Raw genomic sequence first — 23547 nt, forward strand, 5'->3', positions numbered from 1 at the left:
TGGAAGTCTGGTGGTGCTGGGGAAAGTTTTGTCACTCTCAAAAACATAAAGGGATAGTTTATGTTGTTATCCTGTCTAGAGCACACGTGCACACAGTCAGTTTATTAGCAAAACAATATACCTCTAAAAACATTGCAAGGCTCATGTTCTGATTTTCAGGATATGTTTGTTATTCTATTCTTTTACAAGGAAGTAAGTCCTGTTCAAATCATGGTGTTTCTAATATCCTGTTTTTTATCCCCCCGGCATGTAATGCGGGGGGGATATAGTTGATGCCTTGTCTGGTCGTCCGTCCGTCCATCGTCTGTCAGTCTGTAATCATATTGTTTCCAGAGCATAACTCAGAAACCATTCAATATTTTTAGACCAAACTTGACAGATATAGTAATCTCAGCCTATGGTTGTGCCTTTTGCTATTTACAGATTTTTGGCATTTACATTTTTTTGTTTTTTCATGGAACATTTTGGTGTTAGTCTTATGGGGTGTTTCCAGAACACAACTTAAAAACCGTTCAATATTTTTTCTGCAGAACTTGGTAGATATATCAGTCAGAAGCTGAAGTGGTGCTTTTTGTGATGTACAGGGTTTTGTGATTTATTATTTTCTTGGTTTCCATGGAAACGTTTCAGACTTCGTCCCAAAATGGAGGGATGGGCTTCATTTCCAGAGCAGAGCTCAAAAACCATTCAATATTTTTCTGCAAAACTTGGTAGATATATCAATCAGAACCTATAGTGGTGCCTTTTGCTATGTACAGGGTCCTGTGATTTATTATTTTCTCGGTTTTCATGAAAACGTTTTGGACCTAGTCTGAAAAGTGAGAGGTGTGTTTCATTTCCAGAGCAGAACTCAAAAACTTCTTAATATCTGTCAGTAAAACTTGGCAGATATGTGTTGCAGACCCCTAAGTGGTGCCTTTTGGTTTTTAAAGGTTTTGGTGATGTATTATTTTCTTGGTTTCCATGGAAACGTTTTGGACTTTGTCTCAAAATGGAGGGATGGGCTTCGTTCCCAGAGCACAGCTCGAAAACCATTTTTCAACAGATCTTGGCAGATATATGAGACAGATCTTGAAATTGTGACTTTGCTGATTACAGATATATGGCATTTATAATTTTCATGAATTCCATGGTAACAATTCAAACTTAGTCTAAAAAAAAAAATTAGTGACTGTGAGATGATTTGTCCTTTCAAACATGTGGGGGCCAGGGGCATATGTCATCTTCTGATGACTCTTGTTCTACATGGTCACTTTAATTTTTGGATTCAGCAACCCATGCTTGCTATAAACGGCGACTATGCTTGTCACTTCATCGGTTCCCAGTTGCGCAGATCGATGCTCATTTTTTTTATCACTGAATTGTCTGGTCCAGACTGAATAATGTACAAAACCCCACCATATAGCTGGAATATTGCTGATTGCGGCATAAAACTCAACTCACTCCTTTTGCTTTTTGGAATATACATGGTCTATCATTAGTTAATGTCATAACTTGTGAAATAAGCAATCTAACTGTTGATAAGGTTTCACATGACAAGGTACTCTGACTTAGACATGACATTGAACAAACATAAGTCAAGGTTGTTAAGTGAAATTAGTCACCATTAACATTGCCAAACAAGCTCTAACAACCCCAAACACCTTTTTGTGTCAGGGTCAGAAACAGTTTTACTTGTGATAGCATTAAGTTGTATCTGAAAACCTGTAACAATTCTCAACATATTTCAACATATAAGGGGTACCATACAACTCTAAGTGCACACAGCACACGACCAGCTCAAGAATTTGTTTTGTTTCTTTGGAAAATGTTCATTGCACGATGGGAAGTGCATGGTTGAAGAACACATTGCAATGTTTCACAGTTCTTCTGACTTCTTCACCACTTTTCCCTTGCTGTCATCTTGTCACAATGTCATTCATCTGATATTATTCATCCTAGACAAGTTAATCTTTCTCAGACATGGGAAGATCCGGGTGGGGACGTATCTTCAAGAACTAATGCTTGTCGTAAGAGGTGATTAGATGGAAGAGTGGTCAGATTTGTTTACTTGCTTGACATGTCATATCCCAGTTATGTGGATTTATCAAGTTAGGTTGGGCGACCCTTTTAACACTATTCCAGTTATATCTCTGGTCGGCAAAATGTTGGAGAAAAAAAGCCTGAGAGGTTGCAGGTTTCAGATGTTTACCATGTTGCTGAAAGGAAGGACACAAACTCAGACACATGATTAAGACCAGCAAGATTCCAACCCACAATAAAGATTCTCTGAAGCCCAATTGTTACAACAGTGTTTGAAATACCTGCCTGTCTATCCACCCCAGAACACATTATTTTCAACACTGACTTCCAGATTCTCAAATTCACCTGCCTTTTTTCAACGGTGGGTTAAAATTTAGACATGTGTCACTGAAGACATTTTATGGGCAGGTAGGTTTCGGTCAGGGCTGGCAAGTTTTACATCTAACCAGTGATGTGGTCTGGCTGAAATATTTGCAGTTTCATACCCTGGTTGCAATCAAAGACTACACAGTTTGTTGCAGGATGTATATTCAGATTTAATATCAAATCTAAATTGTTACGTAATCAGAGCAACTCATCTTCATGGCAGACAACCACTTCTGACAAATCATTCACACAACCTCTCCATGTTAACAGGCAATATTCAAAAGTGTATACATTTGAAGGTGATTGTGTAGAGTGTTCAGCATCTTCCAGTCAACAATGGTCAGTCTACTTCTTATGTTTATAGAAACCTTCTCCTGTCTTCATGCCTAGTTTGCCCTCACCCACCAGCTTGTCCAACAGGGGGCTGGGTTTGAACAAGGGATGGTTAGGGTCCCTCTCATGCCAACCTGTGGACAGTGATAAAGCATTACATCAACACAGCCACACACAATATTAGTGAAATTCATTACTATAAAATTGTTTTCCATAACAATATGAGAAAGTGGGCAACTGCAATCTGTAATCTTAGTGACCAGCTTTTTAATAATTGGGTGGGGGGAGTGTGGTCTTCAGTAGCAAACAAACAGATCTGCCAGTTTCAAAATATTCATAAAATGCATGAGAACACATTGCAACTGACAATTAAGATTAACTGACAACTTCTCCTCTTGTAACTATGACATGTTCCAATCTGCTGCACCACACTGAACATTGGACTACATAATATTTGCTGACAACTTTGAACAAAATCTTGCAAGTCTTACTAAAATTGTCTTAAAATTATGAAGAAAGTGCTTCGCACTTTCAGTGGCATTCATGTATTTCTCTACTGACTTGTACTACCAGTGCTGTTTACTGTTATGGTTCCTAACCCATAATTTAACTTGGAGGAATTGAGATCATGGTACAGTTATGTTGCATGCACATCTGGCCTGGGTAAATCAATACTAGAACCAAAAGCATGCGGTTCCACAGTACATAAAGCCACATTGAGTCCTAAAGCATTGTAAAACATTTTCATGGATCAAGTACACTTCCTTCTACATACTGTAATTTCAACATTTGTAACTCACATTTGCTTACATCACTATTTGAATCTATCAACCAGAGATAGTAACAATAAAGCACTAGAGCGGTGTCGGGTATTACCGAACAGCTAACACCACATTCCGCCTAATTTCTGCCCTGTTTCATCACACAAAACAGTAATTTAGACACACAGTGAACCTCTTAATGTGCATCATATTCACCTGTGAAGATGAGTTAATACCACCAAACCTGTTTCAGGCAAATATTTGACGCGATGTAATTGTCAGATTTTGCAGTCTTGTCGGTTCTGCTGAACAGTGACGTCGGGCTATTCCGAACAATGATGTCGGGCTACTCCGAACACTCGTCGGGCTTTTCCAAACATTCGTGCTGGTCTATTCCAGTCTATCGTCGGGCTGACGACCTCTATGACGAGTGTTTATGCTCAAGTGCGGTCATTTCGTTCATATTACATACTCTGAAGTCCATATTTTTACTGAAAATTTGTATAATTTAGTCCGTTCCAGTATATAGCTGGAATAATGTTGAGTACGTTGTTGAACATCAAACTAACCAACCAATAATTGAAACGTGCAGCTAGGTCCTCCGTGATTTTTTCCACTCGACACTATGGGTAAAAGGAATTCATGTAGATTTGCTTGCAATTTCAAGAAGACTTTGTTCCGAATAAACGTAATTATACTGTAATCTTAGAAAAAAAGAAAAATAAAAAGACGACGTACTGTGTACAGTGGTGTGGTCGTAACTTAATCAGGGAGTGTTTATAGAGATTGTTGTAGATTATCCCTGCCTTAATATTAAACGTACACTGTACAGTATAGAGTAATTGTGTAACTATAACTCATATATTACACATATATGAGAGTATACATGTCGTAAACAACATGTTTTTTTTATGTGTTACTGGTATACCATAATGAAGTTAATGATGACAACATTCTCCCATAGCCATGCAGGTAAAACACGTCACGTATGTACCATTCAAATACTGCCATGAACATATCATATGAAATAATTTTTGCTGGTATATGTACGCAATTTACGCATATGAGCATGAGTCAAACACACTTCTCGTGGCACAAAAGGCATTTGTCGGGTGCTGAACAACTACATACCAGACAACAACTCTTTAATACGTGCATACAGCGGAGGGAACAAAGCTGGAACAAAGCTGTCATGAATGATTCTTCACATGACAGTGCCATGTACAACTTTGAAAGACACTGGTTATAGCCACCCCAACCAAAATTAGGTCACAACGCTGGGGATTATAGGGACTTACGGTCATCAGTTATTACAAGTACAAAAATCCTTTCAGTACTGATCTTAACCACATGACTGAAATATTCTTGATTGGCACTGACAACGACACTATACTGAAACACGAAAAATACAGGTATGTGAAAGAACTACAAACTATAAATCAGACCATATCGAGTCTGCTGAAAGGAATATGGTCAGTTAAGCTAGGTGAATGGGTAGCATGTTAACAAAAAAGGCACATCTGATTCAACTTTCATATAATTTAACAATGTCAGTTAAATAATTTGATAAACAGTAGGCCCAAACACAGAAGAAATATTCTTTCATCTTTGCTCAAAATGCAGAAGTTTGAAGGAAACCTTTCACCATTAGAAAAATCAGCAGAAAAAATAATCTAAACGAAATTCCGTGAGATGTTTTGCACGATCACTTGATTGATGTTTTGCTGAAAATACAGTTCTTATATTCACTTGTAAATCATATATCTGCAAGGTACTGTAAACCAGAAATTTTTTGCATACGATAAATTTAAGCGAAAAATGCGATGTTTATTGTGCCGCATTAATAAATTGTCACATTTATTTAAAGCTGCTTTCTCATGTTGACGATCAATAGTTTTGCTGATTCAAACGACAAACAAGATGTATGTGGAAAGCCACTGATGTTGGGGAAAAAACGACCATAAATATTATTTCAGAAATCTTTTAATAATAATTATCTGATTACGGGAAAATGAAAACATAAAAGAGGGAAGGTAAATATAGCGGGATCACATCGTGGCTCTCAGCGGGGGGGATATAATGACATGTTACAAATGAATGTCCCTATTCCAGTATAATCGACCACTTCTTGAAAGTGCTTGTGGAGACAACAAACAATAGCAATCGGGCCCACTATTAACAGTACTCGTGTATTGCTCGCGTGGCATTGATATTCCTATAAAGTCACGGTCGAAGATCCTAAACGTTTACCAACATGTTTCAACAAAAATGTTCCTGATGTAAAAGTAAATTGTTCCCCGCACTAATGTTTGGAGTTATTGTCTGATTTTTAAATACTTGACTTGGGAGAACACAAAAGCTTGAACAGTAAAACCGATTACTTTATGAACAATCATCGTGTTTTTGTCAGTAGGGCACATTTCCAAAGTTAACGATTATGTATATACACAAAACAAGTTAAATTCTAACATCTACGGCCAGAGAATGGAGACAGGTATAATGATATGGCTTTGTGTTTGTCTTGACACTTTATAAACCACATGGAGTAATTAAAAAACGTTTGTTTAAGTATCAACAAATAAGCCTTAGGCATAACGTTGAGCAGCGTCAATGGGCTTGTTCGGTAAAAGACAACAGGGTTGCATAATGAAGGGGTAGTGTTGATCGGATGGTACAGTCCACATATGGTTAGCAAAGCTTTGCATTATGGTTTGGAACAGCGTAATGCACTTAAATAGACATAGTGCTGTATTTAGAATGGGGTATGCCAGTTTTCATTGTTGGCTTAGCCATCTCATCGACAATATACGCACCACGTTTAAGGATGTGATGCCAGTTGCTTGTCTTTTCGTAAGTTTTATTCTTCGTGTCTTTTGAAATATATTTAAGGAGCAGACACTTGTTTTTCCGGTAGAGGAAGTTCCCACATCAATGCATGCGCATGAAAATTGCTGTAGCGATCAGCAAATTGAGTAAACAATGCGGAAATGGAATTTTGTTCGGTGATAGCTGCTTGTTCGGTAATACCTGACACCGCTCTACATGGATTCAGGATAGTCACTCTTGGAGATATTTCCCAATGGAGTTACTTTCCTTAAAATCAGAATATTGAGACAATCAAGACACTACAGATAAACTTCAGTGAATTGACAGATACTGACCATCTAGAATAAACTTCATGGTGTCCAGTCCAACATAGTCACTCAACTCAAAGGGTCCCATGGGATAGCCAGCTCCTAGCTTCATTGCTATATCGATGTCCTTTGGGGAAGCATCACCTGGAGAAATGAGTGAATGGGTGGATGGTCTTGAGATAGTGAGTGAGAGTGAGTGTCTGTATGAGTGAGGAAGCTGGGATCGGCTTGCAAGGAGATTGATTCAGCATTGATTTGTCTCGTCCAGTTTGGTTTGTATTTGTACTGCTATTACTGCGATACTGCAATCCATGTCTTGACATACATTCAGTCACTTCTGTCAACATCTTGGTGCATATCACAGCAGTAGCTGGTTGCTTGAAGGCCACATACTGAAGCTGATATTGAATTGATGAGATTTCATAGGTACCAGATATGGTGAAGCAACCTTTGAATTTCTTTCTCCCAGTGGGTAGTGCCTCACCTTGGTTACCATTATTACTGCTTGTTTATTGATACAAGCTGAGGTAGGTGGTAGGGTAGCCTCATGGTTGAAGTGTCTGCTCGTCATGCTGAAGACCCATGTTTGATTCCCTGCATGAGTACACTTTGCAAGTTTTTAGGACAAGATGAATTTGATAATGTGGACTTTTTAGGACATGAGAGATGATCTGTGAATTACCTCTCTCCACGAGACGAACTGCCTCCAACATATAGGGCACCAGGAGACGGTTCACAATGAATCCAGCCGTGTCCTGAAAGGTGGTGCACAGGTGAAAAAAGGGGGTGCTAGCTTTTGCTGGACAAATCAATAGTGTTACCTGTTTTTACACAAATTGACAATGTCCTCAATTTACAGTACAACTGAATGCAGGAACTCATTGGTTTATTTTCTTCAGTCCTTGATAAACTGAACACACACATTTAATCTTCATCACAGTGAGCACCATCTTCACTATTAAATGTCCGAATGAGCACCCTACCTTGCAATTCACAGTGACCTTGCCCATGGCCTTGCCAAACTCCACCAGGGTGTTGAATGTCTCATCACTGGTCTCTGATGTCCTGACGACCTGCAAACAAACACAGGTACAACTTATGTCAATCACCAATTACATCTGTATGTGTTGTAGAATGAATGAGTCACTTCATTAGATACAATATGAACACTAATGTAGGTGTAGGTTCAGACTTGTGTATGAGGAAAGCCTGGAGTGAAGTACATTTCAGACACTGCCCAATTTGTTGAACCCTACAGGTAGCGGTGTAGTGCCAAAAGACTTAGAAACACAAGCTGTGCAAATCCAAGATTCAGACCTCAAATCATTGTCACTGGCTACTTACACAAATAAGGGACACAACTCTGCACAACATAACCAAAGTATGGTGACTTTAATTTAAAAAAAAAGAATATTATATATATATGTATTTGCTTAATCTTGATTGAAGCCAAAACCAATTTTAAAAAGCACAACATCTCCTTATTTTACAGTTCCAACACTCAAATCACTCACACTCCCCACACTCTAATCGTTAGGCAATAACAACCAGTCACGACATACTTCATAAGTCACAAATATATATGTGAGCAGTAAGGTATAAATAATTGTCATGGTTTCACTGTAACAGTTCATCAAACATTCCACTTTCAGAAGGTTACATTCAGTAATGTTTAGAGGCCACAAAAATACATACATAAAAATGTGGGTGCTATATGATTGGTATATTGACACAGTGCTTCTATTTCATAAATTCCTTACAATATATATCATTACATAACTCTAGAAGATAGCCATGAAATATGCAATTTTCTGAATAAAACTGATATTTTATACTTATCCTGACTCATGCTTAATTCCTTACTCTCCTCTTCCTGGCGAAGTTAGTGGAACACCTGAAATCCCTTGAAGTTCCCTTCTAAAAGAAGCGGACGTAAAATCACACTCACCCATGTATTACCTCCCTTTCCCTCCACATGGTCAGCTGACCGCCATGATACTTACTCTCTCCTATAATCGCCGGACTCGAGAATACAGCGTGTTTGTGAGGGCGGCTGGGAGGGCTTTCGCTATGAGTCAGGATAGGTATAAAATATCAATTTTATTCAGAAAATTACATATTTTCCCTTATCCTGACTCATAATTGCTTACAGAATCCGACGGAAATGGTGATGGGTCAGACCATGCTGGATTCTCTTATCTGTTCCAAATTACATCCAATAATTTCCCCCCCAACGGGAACTTGTAACAGCGATAAGTCAGTCCTATTCTTCTCATATTCATTGTAGATTTGGAGGGGATCACATCCAGCCGAACTTGTCTTCCATAGAAGGCTTTGTTGACTGGCACATGATGACATCAAGAGTAACTAGCGTCCTGCTAGTTTCTGATGCAACTAAATGTCAAGATATAGCAAACGAGACTAGTTGTCAGGGTCATAATCACTTATGCTAGTCTGTTTAAGACGTGTGCAGGGACTTTCCACCACATACTCCGCAGAGCGTCTGGCTTCCACAAGTCACGTGATAAAACGGGTGAGTGAACTCAGCACCATCGGAGAACTGTTAGCTTAGCAACTGCTGAACAATGACAAGAGGCCCAAACTGATGAACGCAAGAGATGTCCTTTGTGGTCATGTCTTGTAGGTAGTGGAAGGCAAACACCGTGTTTGACTTCCAACAGCTGCCCTCCATTGTAGTTGATAGCGAGCAATTCCCATGTAGCGCTAGAGTAGAGGCCAAGGCTCTGACTTCATGTGGGTTGGAGGCTCATGGAGGTTCCAATCCTGGTGCTTTAAAACACTCTCAATACAACAGCTCTGATCCACACTGAGATAGTGTTGCGGGATACTTCCGTAAGTGTCTCAGTAGATATAGGGATAAACAGGTGCTTGAAACTTTCCTTTCTAGACTTGGTACTTGCGATGTATATCTTCAATGCTCTGACTGGACATAATGATAAATTTTTAGTATCATAGGGTCTTGGGATTGAAGATAGTGCCGGTATGTGGAATTGTCTATCCGGTTGACCTGGCTGTTGATTTTTTGCAATAAAATCCCATCATAGACCCAGATCAAAGCTCGTGTGGTTGAAGTCTAGAGCATGAATTTCTGACATTCATGCAGCTATAGCCAAGGCAAGTAAAAAACAGAGTCTTCTGAGTTAACAGTTCAAATGAGGTCCGATGAAGCAACTTGTACGCATCACTTGTGAGATGTTGGAGTACGATGTTTAGATCTCATGCTGGAGCTCTAAATTTATGTCAACTGGAAGGAGCGTAGCCAAATAACTAACTCGGGTACTTTAGTCAGCTTGGTCCTCGTTTCCATGGTGAGAACGGAGCTGAGAGCTGTCAAGTATGACGATAATGTAGAACCTTTCTGACCTCTGGAATGTGGTAGGTGACATAAATATTCTGCTAATAATCTGCGGATATGTTGCCTTCATCGCCGTGAAGCCTTTCTTCTTGGCCCACTTATCATAAAGGGTGCGAGTGGATTTCCGTAAGGCTAAGGTAACTACTTTCACTGCTCTCGTCGAGTATGCTCTGTTTTTTAAACAGATTTTGATACATTCCACACGTGAAGTCGGAACGCAGATGGGTTGCCGTGTGCCTGTTTCGTATAGGAGTGGACGAGAAGATTTTCCCAAGCTGGTAGTTGTAGTGTTGGTTGTCCTAACTCCTTTATAAGTGTTGGAAACCAATGTCTCGTTAGCCAGTAAGGCACGACCAACGTCAGTTGTAGCCTCTTGGTCTGTTTTATTTTCACGACGACTTTTGGTAGCAGCACTGGAAGGGGAAACGCGAATGCATTATAGTTCTTCCTATGGGATGCTGACAGCGTCTATTGTCCAGACTAATGGATCTGGTACCGGTGATACAAAGGTTGTAGTCTCTTTGAGGAACCTTGTTGCAAACAAGTCTATTTGCGGCAATCCAAACATCTGGCTGATTAATTAAAACGCCTCTTGAATCAGCATATAGCAGACTCCTAGTATGTGACATGCTTTTATTTGGAGATTCAGTTTGTTGACCATGCCGAAAAGTTGAAACAACAGGTGTAGTAAAGATGGCAATCTCATTGACCCTTGCTTGTGTAAGTAGAAAGCCACTGTTGTGTGTGTCTGTGTGGATCATCAGTAGCTTGTCTCTCAGTGTTGTTGACCAGTGATGGATTGCATGAATCACCATTTTCATTTCCAGCTGGTTGATGGGAAGAGTTCGATCTTTCGTCTTCCACATTCCTGCTGCAACTTGTTGTTTAGATGGGCACCCCATCCTTGGACAGATGTCTCTACATAGGGATGGCTGTTGAATGCTGACTGTAACATATAAGTTCCTGTGCAGACATTCAACTGGCGAGTTCCCCACAGCGGGTGTGGTTTCAAGTTGTCCAGCATCGTAAACTGGTCAAGATGTGAAACCGTGACTCAGGAATCGCTGTCATGGACATAGTTGTAGGTGTCTTCTTCTGGTCATATCCTGAGAAGACGTGAGCAGACCATGTAGACATTGGCACTGTCATAATGGTAGCAGAGAGAGTAGAGCTTGATCTAACATCAACTTGAACTTTGACCCACCGATTCTCTGGGACAGCGGTGTATTTCCATGTAGTGATGAATCAAATCCTGAGGAATTTAGATTCACATTCCATCCGAGCTGAGTTAGTAGCCTGATATTGAAGTCCAAATGTAGACTGAGTTGACTTCTCTCATGAAGAACTTGTATGTAGTGATTGTAGATGTGATGTCACCGGTGTAGCAGACAACTGATCATCATAAAATCTTGTTCAAACAGTGATATCCCTTGCTAGCATTCAGGTTTGTCTGCAACCATGTTGTTTGGCGAGCACGTGTCAAGATGAGTAAAGCGTGCAAAAAAAACCCTTCCGCTGCTTTAAGCTGATGTAGACAAATTGTCTTCCAGGTAGATGTGTCGGAATTTTTCCCCGAAGATAATACCATCATCTCTTGTGATCAGAGGTGTAGTATGCATTGGAATGTTGCTGTCATCTCGAAGAATCTTTGTGACGTATTCATAGTTGAGAATTCCCAGCTTCTTCCAGTCGAGTTGACGACATTAACCAACTGGAGATGGTTGTATGGGAACGGCTGAGGGTGGAAAACTCCAGTCGTTCCGACCCTGATCTCCAATGTTTACCTCCTGTATTTAACTTCTTAACTCTCATTCTCTGGACTTTGGAGAACTTGGACTTGTTAGTGTAACGCTGATTTGTCTGCTTCAGTTATAGCTAAAACGACACTACATTTTATTTTATTTACATCAAGTTATCAAGCATTCTTTTGGTTTGTTTGGTGGTCCTGAAAAGGACCGTTGTCAAGGTGTCGATGGACTTGATCATCATGACTTCTCTAACATGTTGGGCAATCTTGTCGAGGAAGTAGATTCAGTTCCACAGTAGTTGAGACGAGGTGTTCGGACGTAAACTGCTGATCCTTCTTTTGAGTGACGAAAGTTGACAGGAACATTCACTCTTCCTCATTCACAGGATTGCTGGACTTGAGATGCTAGCCTAAATCAAGCCCGTCCGAATGTCATCTATCTTGAAAGATCGTTGCAGGGACTGCTGATGATCTTGTTATTGTTGAAACTTGGATGCTGACTTGAAAGCCGTAGATAACTTCTCAGAAATCGGAGCTATCGCCAGAAACGTTAACGCATGTCTTCCTTCTTCATCCTCATTTTTTGGTTTTTTTTCAATGTAAGTGCTCTGAAGTGAGTGCTCACACGGCAACGTAGTTGAAGATTGTAGTCTTCATCCTTCTTCAACATGACTTGAAGACTCATGTTGCATGAAGGCATCTGTGTCGAACGACTGCACTGAGTGCAGTCACGGCTGACTCGTTGAGGTGTCTGCTGTCATGACTGAGGCTGCTAACGAAATCTGCGTTGTCTGATGACCCGGAGTGGTGACGACGCAGTCATGATAGATCTAGGAGCAGCAGTCAACGTAGTTGGAGATTGTAGTCTTCATTCTTCTTCAACATAACCTAATCAAGCTCATGTTGGATGCAGGCGTCTGCGTCGAACAGCTGCGTTGAGCGGAGGGGAGGGTGACTGCATATGGCGTCTTCTATGAATAGGGGAGACTGAAGGAAACCTTCTCCGTTGACGAGTCCATCCACGCAGACCTCTTTACTCTTTACTCTTCCAAATCGTCACTCCATAGATCATCATCTGCTCGTGAATTGTTGCATGAAAGCGCCTGCGTCGAATGCATGTGGTTCATGCATTGACAACTTTGTTGAAGAGGTGTCTACAATCCCCGAGGTTGCAGTCGACATGCGACTGATGTCTTCACTGAGTATCAACAACGGAGACTCGTAAAAAAAATTGACATTCTTCATCAACAAGGGATGATTCTGCGATGATCTTACAGATGAAAACTGACTTAGTTTTCTTGGCCTGTGACAGCCCTGCCTCAACAGATGGTTTCTTCTGAGACTTGGGAGGTGACTCGCCCAACACTGGACACAACCTTGGAGATATGACTGGCATCTCGCTGGAATAAATCTCAGGATCAATAATTAAACGGTTACCCAATTTTATTTCACTAGATTAGACATGGCTAATGTGAGCCAACATTGCTTATCTCTAGCACGTCTGTGAACAGACCGTAAATATAATAAGAATTTTGCCTCAGGCAATTTAATGCCAAATTTAAAACCAGTATGAGCAGAACATAAAGGTTTACACGCCGGCCAAAGTACAAGCGGGTCAACCGCCGACAGCCATAACCTGCACTGAAAACACGATTTTGTGATGAAATACGTGTTAGAAAAAGTCACAAAAATCACAAATTTATATAATAATAATAATAAACATATACAACTCAAAAATCGCATACAACACAAATTTAGTTATAAAAACCAAAAGAATGAAAAACTCATCGCCGCATACAGGACCCCAGGTGCCTCCAGCCGTCCTTGTCAGACGATAGGGAGAGAGTGAAGTATCATGGCGGTCGGCTGACCATGTGGAGGGAAAGGGAGGTAATACATGGGTGAGTGTGATTTTACGTCCTCTTCTTTTAGAAGAACTTCAAGGGATTTCAGGTGTTCCACTACCTTCGCCAGGAAGAGGAGAGTAAGCAATTAAGCATCAGTATAAGGAAAAATGCAATAATTTCCTACAATGACTTCTAACTATAACAAATAATAAGTACGACCATATAAGCAGTTCCTGGGGGAAGACAAGCACGTCCTACCTCCAGGAGCTTCATCATGGGTACAGGGTTAAAGTAGTGTAGCCCTCCAAACCGGTCCTTTCTCTGTGTTGATTCAGCGATATCAGTGATGGGAATTGAGGAGGTGTTGCTGCTGAAGATGGTGTGTCTGAAACATGCGGGTTGAAATGGGAGTTTACATCAGGTGCATTCATACTGCCACAAGCATGTGTTTGTGTGCCTGCTTCAACTAAGCTAGACTGTATATTTATTTTTGTGCCTCACTCAGCAATATTCCACATATATGGCGCTGGCCTGTAAATATTCAAGCTTGGACCAGACAATCAAGTGATGAATGGAATGAGCATCGATCTGTGCAACTGGGAACCGATGACATGTATGAACCAAGTCTGATCACCCAATCTTGTTAGTTGCCTCTTACAACAAGCATGGGGTACTGAAGATGAATAGTCTGACCTTCATGGGTATTCAGAGACAGACAGACAAGTTTAAGAAACATCTAATGCCACCTTTCGAAGTCTACTGTGTTTTTGCTATGCAGACATATACAAATGATGTAAAGTCTGTGTCTGATTGATTACTTTTTCTCTTTCTCCTCCCACTGAACAAATACTGAAGGTGCCCAAAGTGCATAACTCTGCAACATTGCTAATACAAGTCTTAAAACCAGGGATGGCAACAAGTGAAAGTGATTTCAGTGGAAAATCAGCCGGGGGTCTGGGGGTCCAGGATCAACTGCCTTGCATTTTAATCCATGAATTTCCACAGAAGCTCAGAAAATTGCCATTCCTATAAAACACCATGAACGTCTTGTATAATGCAATAACTGCTGAGAAAAAACAGCATATTATTCTTCTTTGCAGTATCTATTACAAAAGAGTGTCATCCACCATTAGCCTTACTGTGGTGCAACTTTGTCCAGAGCAGAGAACAGCTGTTTCTTGACCCCCAGGTTCTCTACAATAGCCTCTATAACCAGGTCAGTGTTCTGCACAGCACTGGAGGAGTCTGTGCTTGTGGAGATGCGGCCCAGGACACCGGAGATGAATTCTTCACCATCCTTTACAAACAAGAAGAATGTGAGTTACATGTGTAAGAAGCTGGGTGTGTGGGGTAAGTATCTTACACTTAGATTAGACATTCTCACTAAAGTACAGATTCTAGATTTTTTTGTCTTTTTTTTAAATCCAGTCCACAATTCAAACCCAATAATACATGATATAACAAGTTAATTAAAACAATAGACACGTCCCTTCAAATATCAATCAAAACAATTTCATCTGCAGCAAAAATCATGGTGAGACAAAAACATAAGGAAAACAATACCAGACAAGAGAATATTAGTCATCAGTTGTCACCCTGAATAAGCCGATCATGTCAAAGGGTTTTATATGTAAATCATCCATTTGTACTATCATCATCGTCATGGTTCGTGTGTCCATTTGTAATGTTGAAGACCCTGACACATGGGTACAATGTGTGAGGCCCATTTCTGGTGTCTTCCAGCCATGACATTACCTGAATATTGCTGAAAATGGTGTAAAACTAAACTAAGGTCATTTACACCCCTCAACCATCAGTACTAGCTCACCCTCAAAATCTCATGCACCCTGCTATAGTTACATATAAATCTAATATGTCCCCTATCTGGAGAAATGAGGACCTCGCGAGAAGAAAGTTATAACCCACACTTATGTCATTTTGAGAAAAACGCATTTAAAAGTTTGTCATTAGCTGACAAATCCTGTAGTAGGAATAATTGGATATTGACATGTTTGTTTTGGAGATCATGTATTTGTGTAATGAAATATAAATATTTGTACTAAAATACAAGTCATAAAGTTGTGATTTGTACGTTTGAAATATCACCATACCATATATTTTTGTTGGTTATAACATTTTTTCTGAAAAAGGTTTATCATTGCCTTCCTGAAGAGTCATTACATAGTCAATATCAGTCAATATCATGTGTTCAAAAACACAATAACTAATTTTATTTGTTCAGAACATGATTGAAAATAAGGAATGACCCCAAACTAGCACAAAAACAGAGTGGAAATGTTATTCAGTTGACATTACTAATGAAAACAAACATCCTTATTTTTCCATCTTGAAATCCTGTCGTGGAAATTGATTAAAACGATGATGCAAAATATCACAGTTGTCAACTGGATAAAAACTAAATGAATAAAATCGTTTTCAGCCGGAAATTTAACCAATAACAAAGCTGCTAAAATTTTAACATCATGAACGAAACAGCTCAAAACTCTTAAATTCTTCTTTGAACAGGGTTTCAACTTGAAACTTAATTAACACAGCATGTGTTATCTCGAAGTATCTTTGTCTTCACCCAGGCCCTCCATACACTTTTTATTGCAAGAGCATGCAGGTCCTGTAGTGACTACATCAACTTTCTTCCCACTACTTGATACATAAGCTTCTCCTTTGTTCTTTAAATCTTTATTTATGGCCTTTTTGGATCTGTTTCTGGAATTTGTGTTTTTTCTGTCTCTCTTTTATCCTGAAATCGATTGGTTACAAAATTTTATTTCAAAATCAGCATATGTTCTCTCAGTAAACCTAATTTGTTCATGTGAACAGCCTGGAGCACGTGACACTAACATTGACATTGGGGATGCATATGACTTTGATATGACCTTGTACTGATGAGAACTCTACACAAGCAGCATCAAGGTGCAGCAAGTCAGAAGGAAGAACTGAACACAGGTCATGTGCTTTGACTTCTGTAAAACTCACACACAAAAATTCAAGTTTTGGGCAGTGTCTAACATTCTCAATTTCATTCCCTGGGAGCACAGAACATCCACTGATGTTGAGAATCTTGAGAAATGGTTCATGTTTGTCAGAAATGAAAGAGATTGTATGGGTGCATGAGTGATGTTCAGTGTGTGAAGTTTGGTAGATTTTACAGCTGTTGGCACACAATGTCACTTGCACAGGTGGATGAAAACAAATACTCAGCATATGGTATTTAAAAATATCTAAAACAGGATGAATGAGACATCAGTTTTTGCAGATGGTTCTTCTCAAACATAAAAAGTCAACAGAAAAGTCATCCACATTGCTCCAGAGAATACTGTTTCCATGAACAATATTGTACAGCAACATATGTCATATTTGGGATTTCACTTCCTCAGTAAAGTACAAATTCTAGTACTTTTTTGGTTGAGTCCCATCCGGGATTCGAACCCGCACCCTCAGAGTCAGGCACCTAATCGCCAGCACACAAAGTCAGCCGCCTAACCCGCTCAGTCTACTTCCCGGATGGGACTCAACCAAAAAAGTACTAGAATTTGTACTTTACTGAGAAGTGAAATCCCAAATATGACATATGCTGCATTTGACCACTTCCTAAATGGCATCACGTAATAATATTGTACAGGAATTTGCAGATTGAGTGACGAATTGATTAAGTGTTCCAGTTTAATGAATTCCAGAATTGTAACTAATACTTCCTCGGGTAGATTTATCAGTGTCATCTGTGAAAAAAAAATGTTAGTTGTCAATTTGCATCTGAATGTTTTACCAAAGTGAGCGTTTTAGTGATAATGTGTCAGTTGATAACCCTCAGTATTTTCCACTTTCGTTTCACGAAGAAAATGATAACCTACAAATACACACTTTCTCTGTTTACCTTTTGTAGAAGACACCCCAAACGTTTTTTACATGCATATGTATATAAGTAACTTCAAAGTATCATTTCATTTTTGGGTGAAAATGCTTTTGTTTTTGCGTAATAGAACCCTGGGGTTGTCACAACTGACGAAATGAGCGATTTGGAAAGAATATGATAACCCACAAAATACAGGAAAATACCAAATTCTAAAGCAAAATAAAACTTAGCTCTGGGAAACTATTGTCACTGGATGCAGAAGTTGTCCCTTTATATGTAGGATAAACTGTGGTGTCATTGTTTTCACTGTCACTAGACAATTGCGCTAAAACTTGATGATCTGTGACATGTGTTCCGCCATGTTTTTGTGGGTCATGATTGTTTTTCTGATATTGGTTCATGTGGGTGTGGGTTGTGATATTTTGGGTGTTGATGCAATAGCTTAAGTTTAAGAGTAAGGGGAGATAATTTCCTTTCACATGATTAGTTATGGTCTGGCAACCCACAAACTATGAAAATCGCTGAAATTCACCAATGGTGGGTTATAACTTTCTTCCCCCGAGGTCTTCAAATATGTTTGAGTACCATGTAGAAAGACATTATGCCACCTATCATGCAATAAACAAACGAGGAAACAAGATCACAAGCAAGTAATGTCACGTCCAGCATCTATTACCCTGTGGTCAATGTATCGGTAGTTGCATACTCATGTCGTATGTATTGTGTTGACCTGTGTCGTAACAACTTGACCTGACATTCTTAGGATTTGATTGGATAATGATGACCTCTCATGTCATGTCGTGACAGAACTACTTCTCCATTAATAACAAACATGTGAATTCATTACATCTACAACGTATATGCATTGTGGGAATGTAAACATTGTGAATGTTGCTATGTCGTTTAATTTTGAATTGAACTGAGGCATTACATCTGTCAAAAAACATAAACACAATGTTTCCACCAGTGATGTTAGCTTAGTGAAGCAACTGCAAACCAAGAAAAGGGTGCTGTGAAGTAGTCTGCTTTGAGAGGCTGATGACATCTGACATGCATCATGACATCGGTTAGCAGGGGTCAGACATAGTGATGTCATTACAGTGTGGCGTCATGCCAAAAGTGTACCACAGTAGAACATTCTTCCGCAACGTCTTTATGAATCAGGTTTCGGGTTGAAACCATCTATTAACAAAAAAATATGCTATTTTGCTAGTGTAATGCATGTAAAACATGGGTGATAAATAATCTACCACACAAGGTCTCATTACATATGAATTATACGAAACTTGCAAGCTTCACTGTGACAGATACCATAGGAAGGACACTTGTTTCGTATAATTCAACCATGTGTAGTATTCTCTATATATTGCCATATTGAAATTAGCACATCATTCCTCTATGTCTTGTACCTTGGGATTGTCTGCATACTTTTTCTTGGAAACTCTCTCCAGACTCTTCCTGATGCTACCCATGGACTTGTTGAGGATGTCATCTGACTGGTCCACCAGCGTCACATTGTGTCCAGTTGCTGCTGCTACCTGCAACACACAAACCTCTCACTGTCACAACTTCCAGATGGAGGAGACTTTAATTCTATGGAAATTGAAGAGTTTCTCTATGACATTTATCTTGAAAAGTATACAAGCAATCTTTACCAGAAAGTGACCCCCAAACACTTAACATCCATTCATATTTCATGTCTACTGGCAAACAAGGATAGTATTGGGGAAGCGATAGGCAAGCTGGCTCAAGTGCCAGACTAGTGATCTAGTGAGGTTGAGGTTTCAGGATCGAGCTCACCTGTGACCTGATGTAAAAACTCTTGGAATCAACTTTGTGTGCAGATTCTTTCGATGTTGTCAAAACTCCTATTGTGCAGTACACAACAGGGCTGCGTAGTGTAACTGGTCTACTGGTATATACTGGTTCAGACATGAAAACAATATGCATTTGGATACACTAATCGAAAACTGGTACTTTGACATGCATTGGAAAAACTTTGTAACACCCAGAAATATTAGGAGGTTTCCCTATTTCCACACCCAAAGTCAAGTTAAGTTCGGTTTGAAGTTGTGTTTTCAATGTTTGTTCAAGTGTTTCACAATGTTTTGGATCTGACTGTTTTACATGTTTACTCATAACTGACCAGTGATCTCTGGTATGTCCTAAACAGGATAATTTTAGATGCTGTCTAAAATGCCAGGGCATTTTTTTTAAAGCGACTTCAAACTAGATAAAACCAGTAACTGCTGTGTTGATGTTAAATAGTTCGTTTCCTTGCATTATCTGTGGCAAATATCATAACTCTAGTATAGTAGAGTTTTTTTGCTAAAGAATACATAAAAATATATTGCAATACATATCGCAGTATATGCTTTCAGATGGCAGTATATCACAATATGAAAATTCTCAGAGATACCCACCCCTAGTACACAACCGTGTGCACTTAAAGGTCACATTCAACGTAAAACACAACTTTGCAGATTCTGGTACATTTCAGCATGCACTTACGGAAACAAATCATAAAAAATGCCAATTCAACCTATGAAGTTGAAAAAAACGTGATGAAAAAAAAGCCCGCGAAATCGGAGTTCAAACGTTTCACTAAATTCCCCCCAGCACTGGGGGGAAAACTGGTTTCAACAGCTGTGCTGCACTGCGTCCATAACGCATGCGCAGTGAATAGGTTCGTGGCGCTTGAAACAGTATGCATGCCTAGCGTCTGAGGTAGTGAGCAGTAGTCTAATCTTGGTTGTGTACACAAACAATTAAATAATCTATTCATTACGTAAAAAAACTTGTTGATAGTGGTAAGCAGTCTCTGTCACAGAGAAAGCTCAGTGTCTGGTTTATTCACAGCTAGATGTCTGCCTGCCTGTCTGCTAAAGACAACATGCAGTACACAGCTTCAGTCATTGACCACGTGCAATTTGAACTTAACACCTATCAGACTAAACGACATAAAGAAAATAAGTTGATTTATGACTCGTGCACCCGAGTCCCGGCTCTGCCACATTATGTAATTAGGCACGTGTGATACACATGACATGTTTCTATTTCTGCGGGTTGCAAACAAACTACATTCATTTTTTTCGGATGACTGGATCTGACAGAAACTGGTTCAAACTCTTGTCAGTCTCAGGTCCTGCTTTGTACTTGGACAGATTCCAGCTACGCAGTAGTTTACCATCTCTACTGACATGATTTTTGATTGGATCGAACGCAAATTCAGAGAACATGTATTTTCAAAACCCAACATCTCTATATACATTCTTCACGCATAACAACTTCTTCTAGTGTATGTGATTTTGTTTGACAACAGTATATGAATCCATACTGAAACGACGCATCAAGTACACAAAAAGAAGTTGTTATCCATAAAGAATCTTACTTTCTTGTGACTTGCTATACTTCTAAAATGCCCACCAGACAGATCATCTTTCTGTACACACAAAGAACCCTCAGCACATTAGCAAATGAAACAGCCAATCGGAAGCCGTTGTTACACTTGAGTGCACATCCACCCGCTGGGTTCGGTCTCCCGAAGGCTTCGTTTCTGGGGAAGTAAGCCCAAGTACAAAATATTGCACTTTTGAATCGCGATTGTACGCTTATAATTTTGTTTATTTGTTTTATTTAAAGCAGCAATGTATATTATATGTCATGAATAAGTGATAAATGTGTTTTAATTATGTTTGATTTTTTTGTTGCATGTGACCTTTAAAAGCACCCATAAATCCATTGGTATATGACCAGGTGGTGGTCACATGAATATGTTTCAGGCACCTAGTTATGGGAACAGCAACGTGCAGCAAACTTGGACAACGTACTGTGACTTTGTGTCCAAGTCCACCCATCTGGGAAATGGGTACCTCGTTAGGATGAGAGAGCCACAATAAACTTGGCGTGTCTAGAGGCAGCAAGTGTTGTATACTCCCCAGCAAGTTGAGATTGATAATACAATGTGACACTGGGATGAACGAAGGAAAACAAAAACCAGCGCCTTCAGCAAGCAATAGTTGCATGGATATGTGCTCTATAAAATATCTTATTATAACAGGTTGAGACTACCCTGACAACTGACCTATATTCACATACATGGTTACCGCCCACTAGCACTTGCCATTGTGATCGAAAGGGACCAAGGTTGTTTGCAATCAAGTGAGATCACATAAGTCTTATGAACAAGGCATGTGCTGCAATGCAAGGAATGCATTTCATTCTCATGCACTGCACATGCACTAGCCTGCATTTGCTCTCCCTTTCACAAACCAAATGGATTTGCTCACTGCCATGCAGCGCCTACTTCTCGTAAAGGCATTCTCTGTGTTGGTAAAACATATCTACCCATGATAAAGTTGGAAGTGCTCTTGAAATATGCTGGCATAGGAGTGGACCAAACAGATTAGGTGGTGAAGTTTTGACAATCTTTGACGAGTTGGGTGAGTTAGAACTTGTCCCTGAACGTCTAAAAAATATTTAGTCACTAGGGTTTACACTTGTTTCACTGACCACAAGACTACCAAATAACTTTACTGTTTACGAAAAGGTGTTATTCGAAACTTTCAACAGTGTCATAGCTTCAATTATGAAACCAGCAGCTCAAGAATACCTTAAAATTCCAAGCAATATCCCTCGCCCTAACCTTTTTCAAGACTGGAGGTCAATGTCCGCTTTATCATTAAATCATGAGTGATAATCACTCAACACAAGGCATGATAGTCACAAATACTAACGATGAAAGCAGGGTGTAAATCGTGTATCTTGTTTTATTTATTATTACCAACAGCTTGTTGACAAGCGAAAGATGTCACTCTAGTGTGAATGCAGATGCTATTCAGTATTTGTGTCTGAGCTACCCGCTGTCCCGTCAGGGTTCAAAGTACACGTCAGTTCCACAGCAGTTAGCTGTCGCCGGTGTGCAGGTTTTCCAAAGTGCTGTCGGAGAGTTATTCTGTGCCACACGTACCTGTGCAATTCCTGAGCCCATTAAACCACTGCCAATAACAGTCAAGTATTTAACAGGACCCTGCCGTCCCACTGAGGTGGACAGTTGCCGAGCGATAACTTTACAAACCGATGCCATGTTTGATGGTCAACTGAAAGTTGATTGGAGTTACCTCCCTTCAAAAGATCTCCCATGAGTGGAGGAATTAATCCTTCACTCGAGGGATATTGTCAGGTCTCTTCTAGAGACGTTAAAAGCATATCACAAAAGGGTACTCTCGTGGTTACATAATGGCAATCGTATGAGAATTGTATATAACTGTACTGTCGTTATCGGTTGGGAAATGTAAAACGAAAAAATGTAACGCAACACGTATCATCTATGAACATGAGATAGTATATATGATACGGTCCCTCAATATTCCGTCCAGTGCTTTTGGGTCTGCATGTGTTGGTTTCCAAATGAAAATAACAGTGCATTGCAGTAGCGCGAAGGCTTTATATACTTGCATGTTTTTTTGGGTGTTTTTAAGGATTATGTAATCTTTTCAAAATTGCTGGTTTGAATTTCCGAAACATGAGTGAAAATGACCAGACCCTTTATGTGTCTGTTTTACCACATGACACGAATTAGTTCTGTGCACTTAAGACCATTGTGCATTTAAGGGCACAACATACGTCTCGTATTTTAGTCCTCATCTACGCGAGTAATAGACGGTTTGCATTCATGTTATGTTGCAGCTTGTTTAATTTTTATAAGTAAATACAGGTGCCCGTGCCACTCGCCTCTATCTAAGTTGAAGATCCGGGTTAGAATTGATCTTCAGTACTCACGTTTATCAGCGCAAGAGGCATTTAACGGGATGTGGTGGTCAGAATCGCGTGCCACTTGTATCATCGTATCCCAGTTGCTCATTCGGTTGATTCTTGGATTGTGTGGTCCAGAGTCGAATATCTGCAGGCCGCAGCCATATATAACTGGAATATTGCTGAGTGCGGCGAAAAAAACCTCACTCGGTGACTCCAGTTCACGACTATTTCCTGCATGTAAACTAGAAAGTAAAGTTGACCTGCCATTGTTCCATCTTTGCAGAAACCTACAACAATTTGTCGTAGGCGGTATACGTAACTCTTGTGTTTGTA

General features: G+C 39.8%; 1 protein-coding gene across 1 annotated transcript; it reads right to left on the bottom strand.

Moving 5' to 3' along the window:
• Positions 1-462: 462 nt before the first annotated feature.
• LOC137283594 (hydroxyacyl-coenzyme A dehydrogenase, mitochondrial-like) lies at positions 463-22603 on the bottom strand. The gene is made up of 8 exons (XM_067815182.1): positions 22427-22603; positions 18867-18995; positions 14726-14883; positions 13845-13971; positions 7600-7689; positions 7299-7371; positions 6644-6760; positions 463-2855 (listed from the first exon to the last, which is right to left on the bottom strand). Exons 1-8 carry the CDS (start codon positions 22541-22543, stop codon positions 2734-2736), a joined length of 933 nt encoding a protein of 310 aa, XP_067671283.1. The 5' UTR covers positions 22544-22603; the 3' UTR covers positions 463-2733.
• Between the last annotated feature and the right edge of the window lie 944 nt (positions 22604-23547).

The sequence above is a fragment of the Haliotis asinina genome, chromosome 5, assembly GCF_037392515.1.
Source record: "Haliotis asinina isolate JCU_RB_2024 chromosome 5, JCU_Hal_asi_v2, whole genome shotgun sequence".
Lineage (NCBI taxonomy): Eukaryota > Metazoa > Mollusca > Gastropoda > Lepetellida > Haliotidae > Haliotis > Haliotis asinina.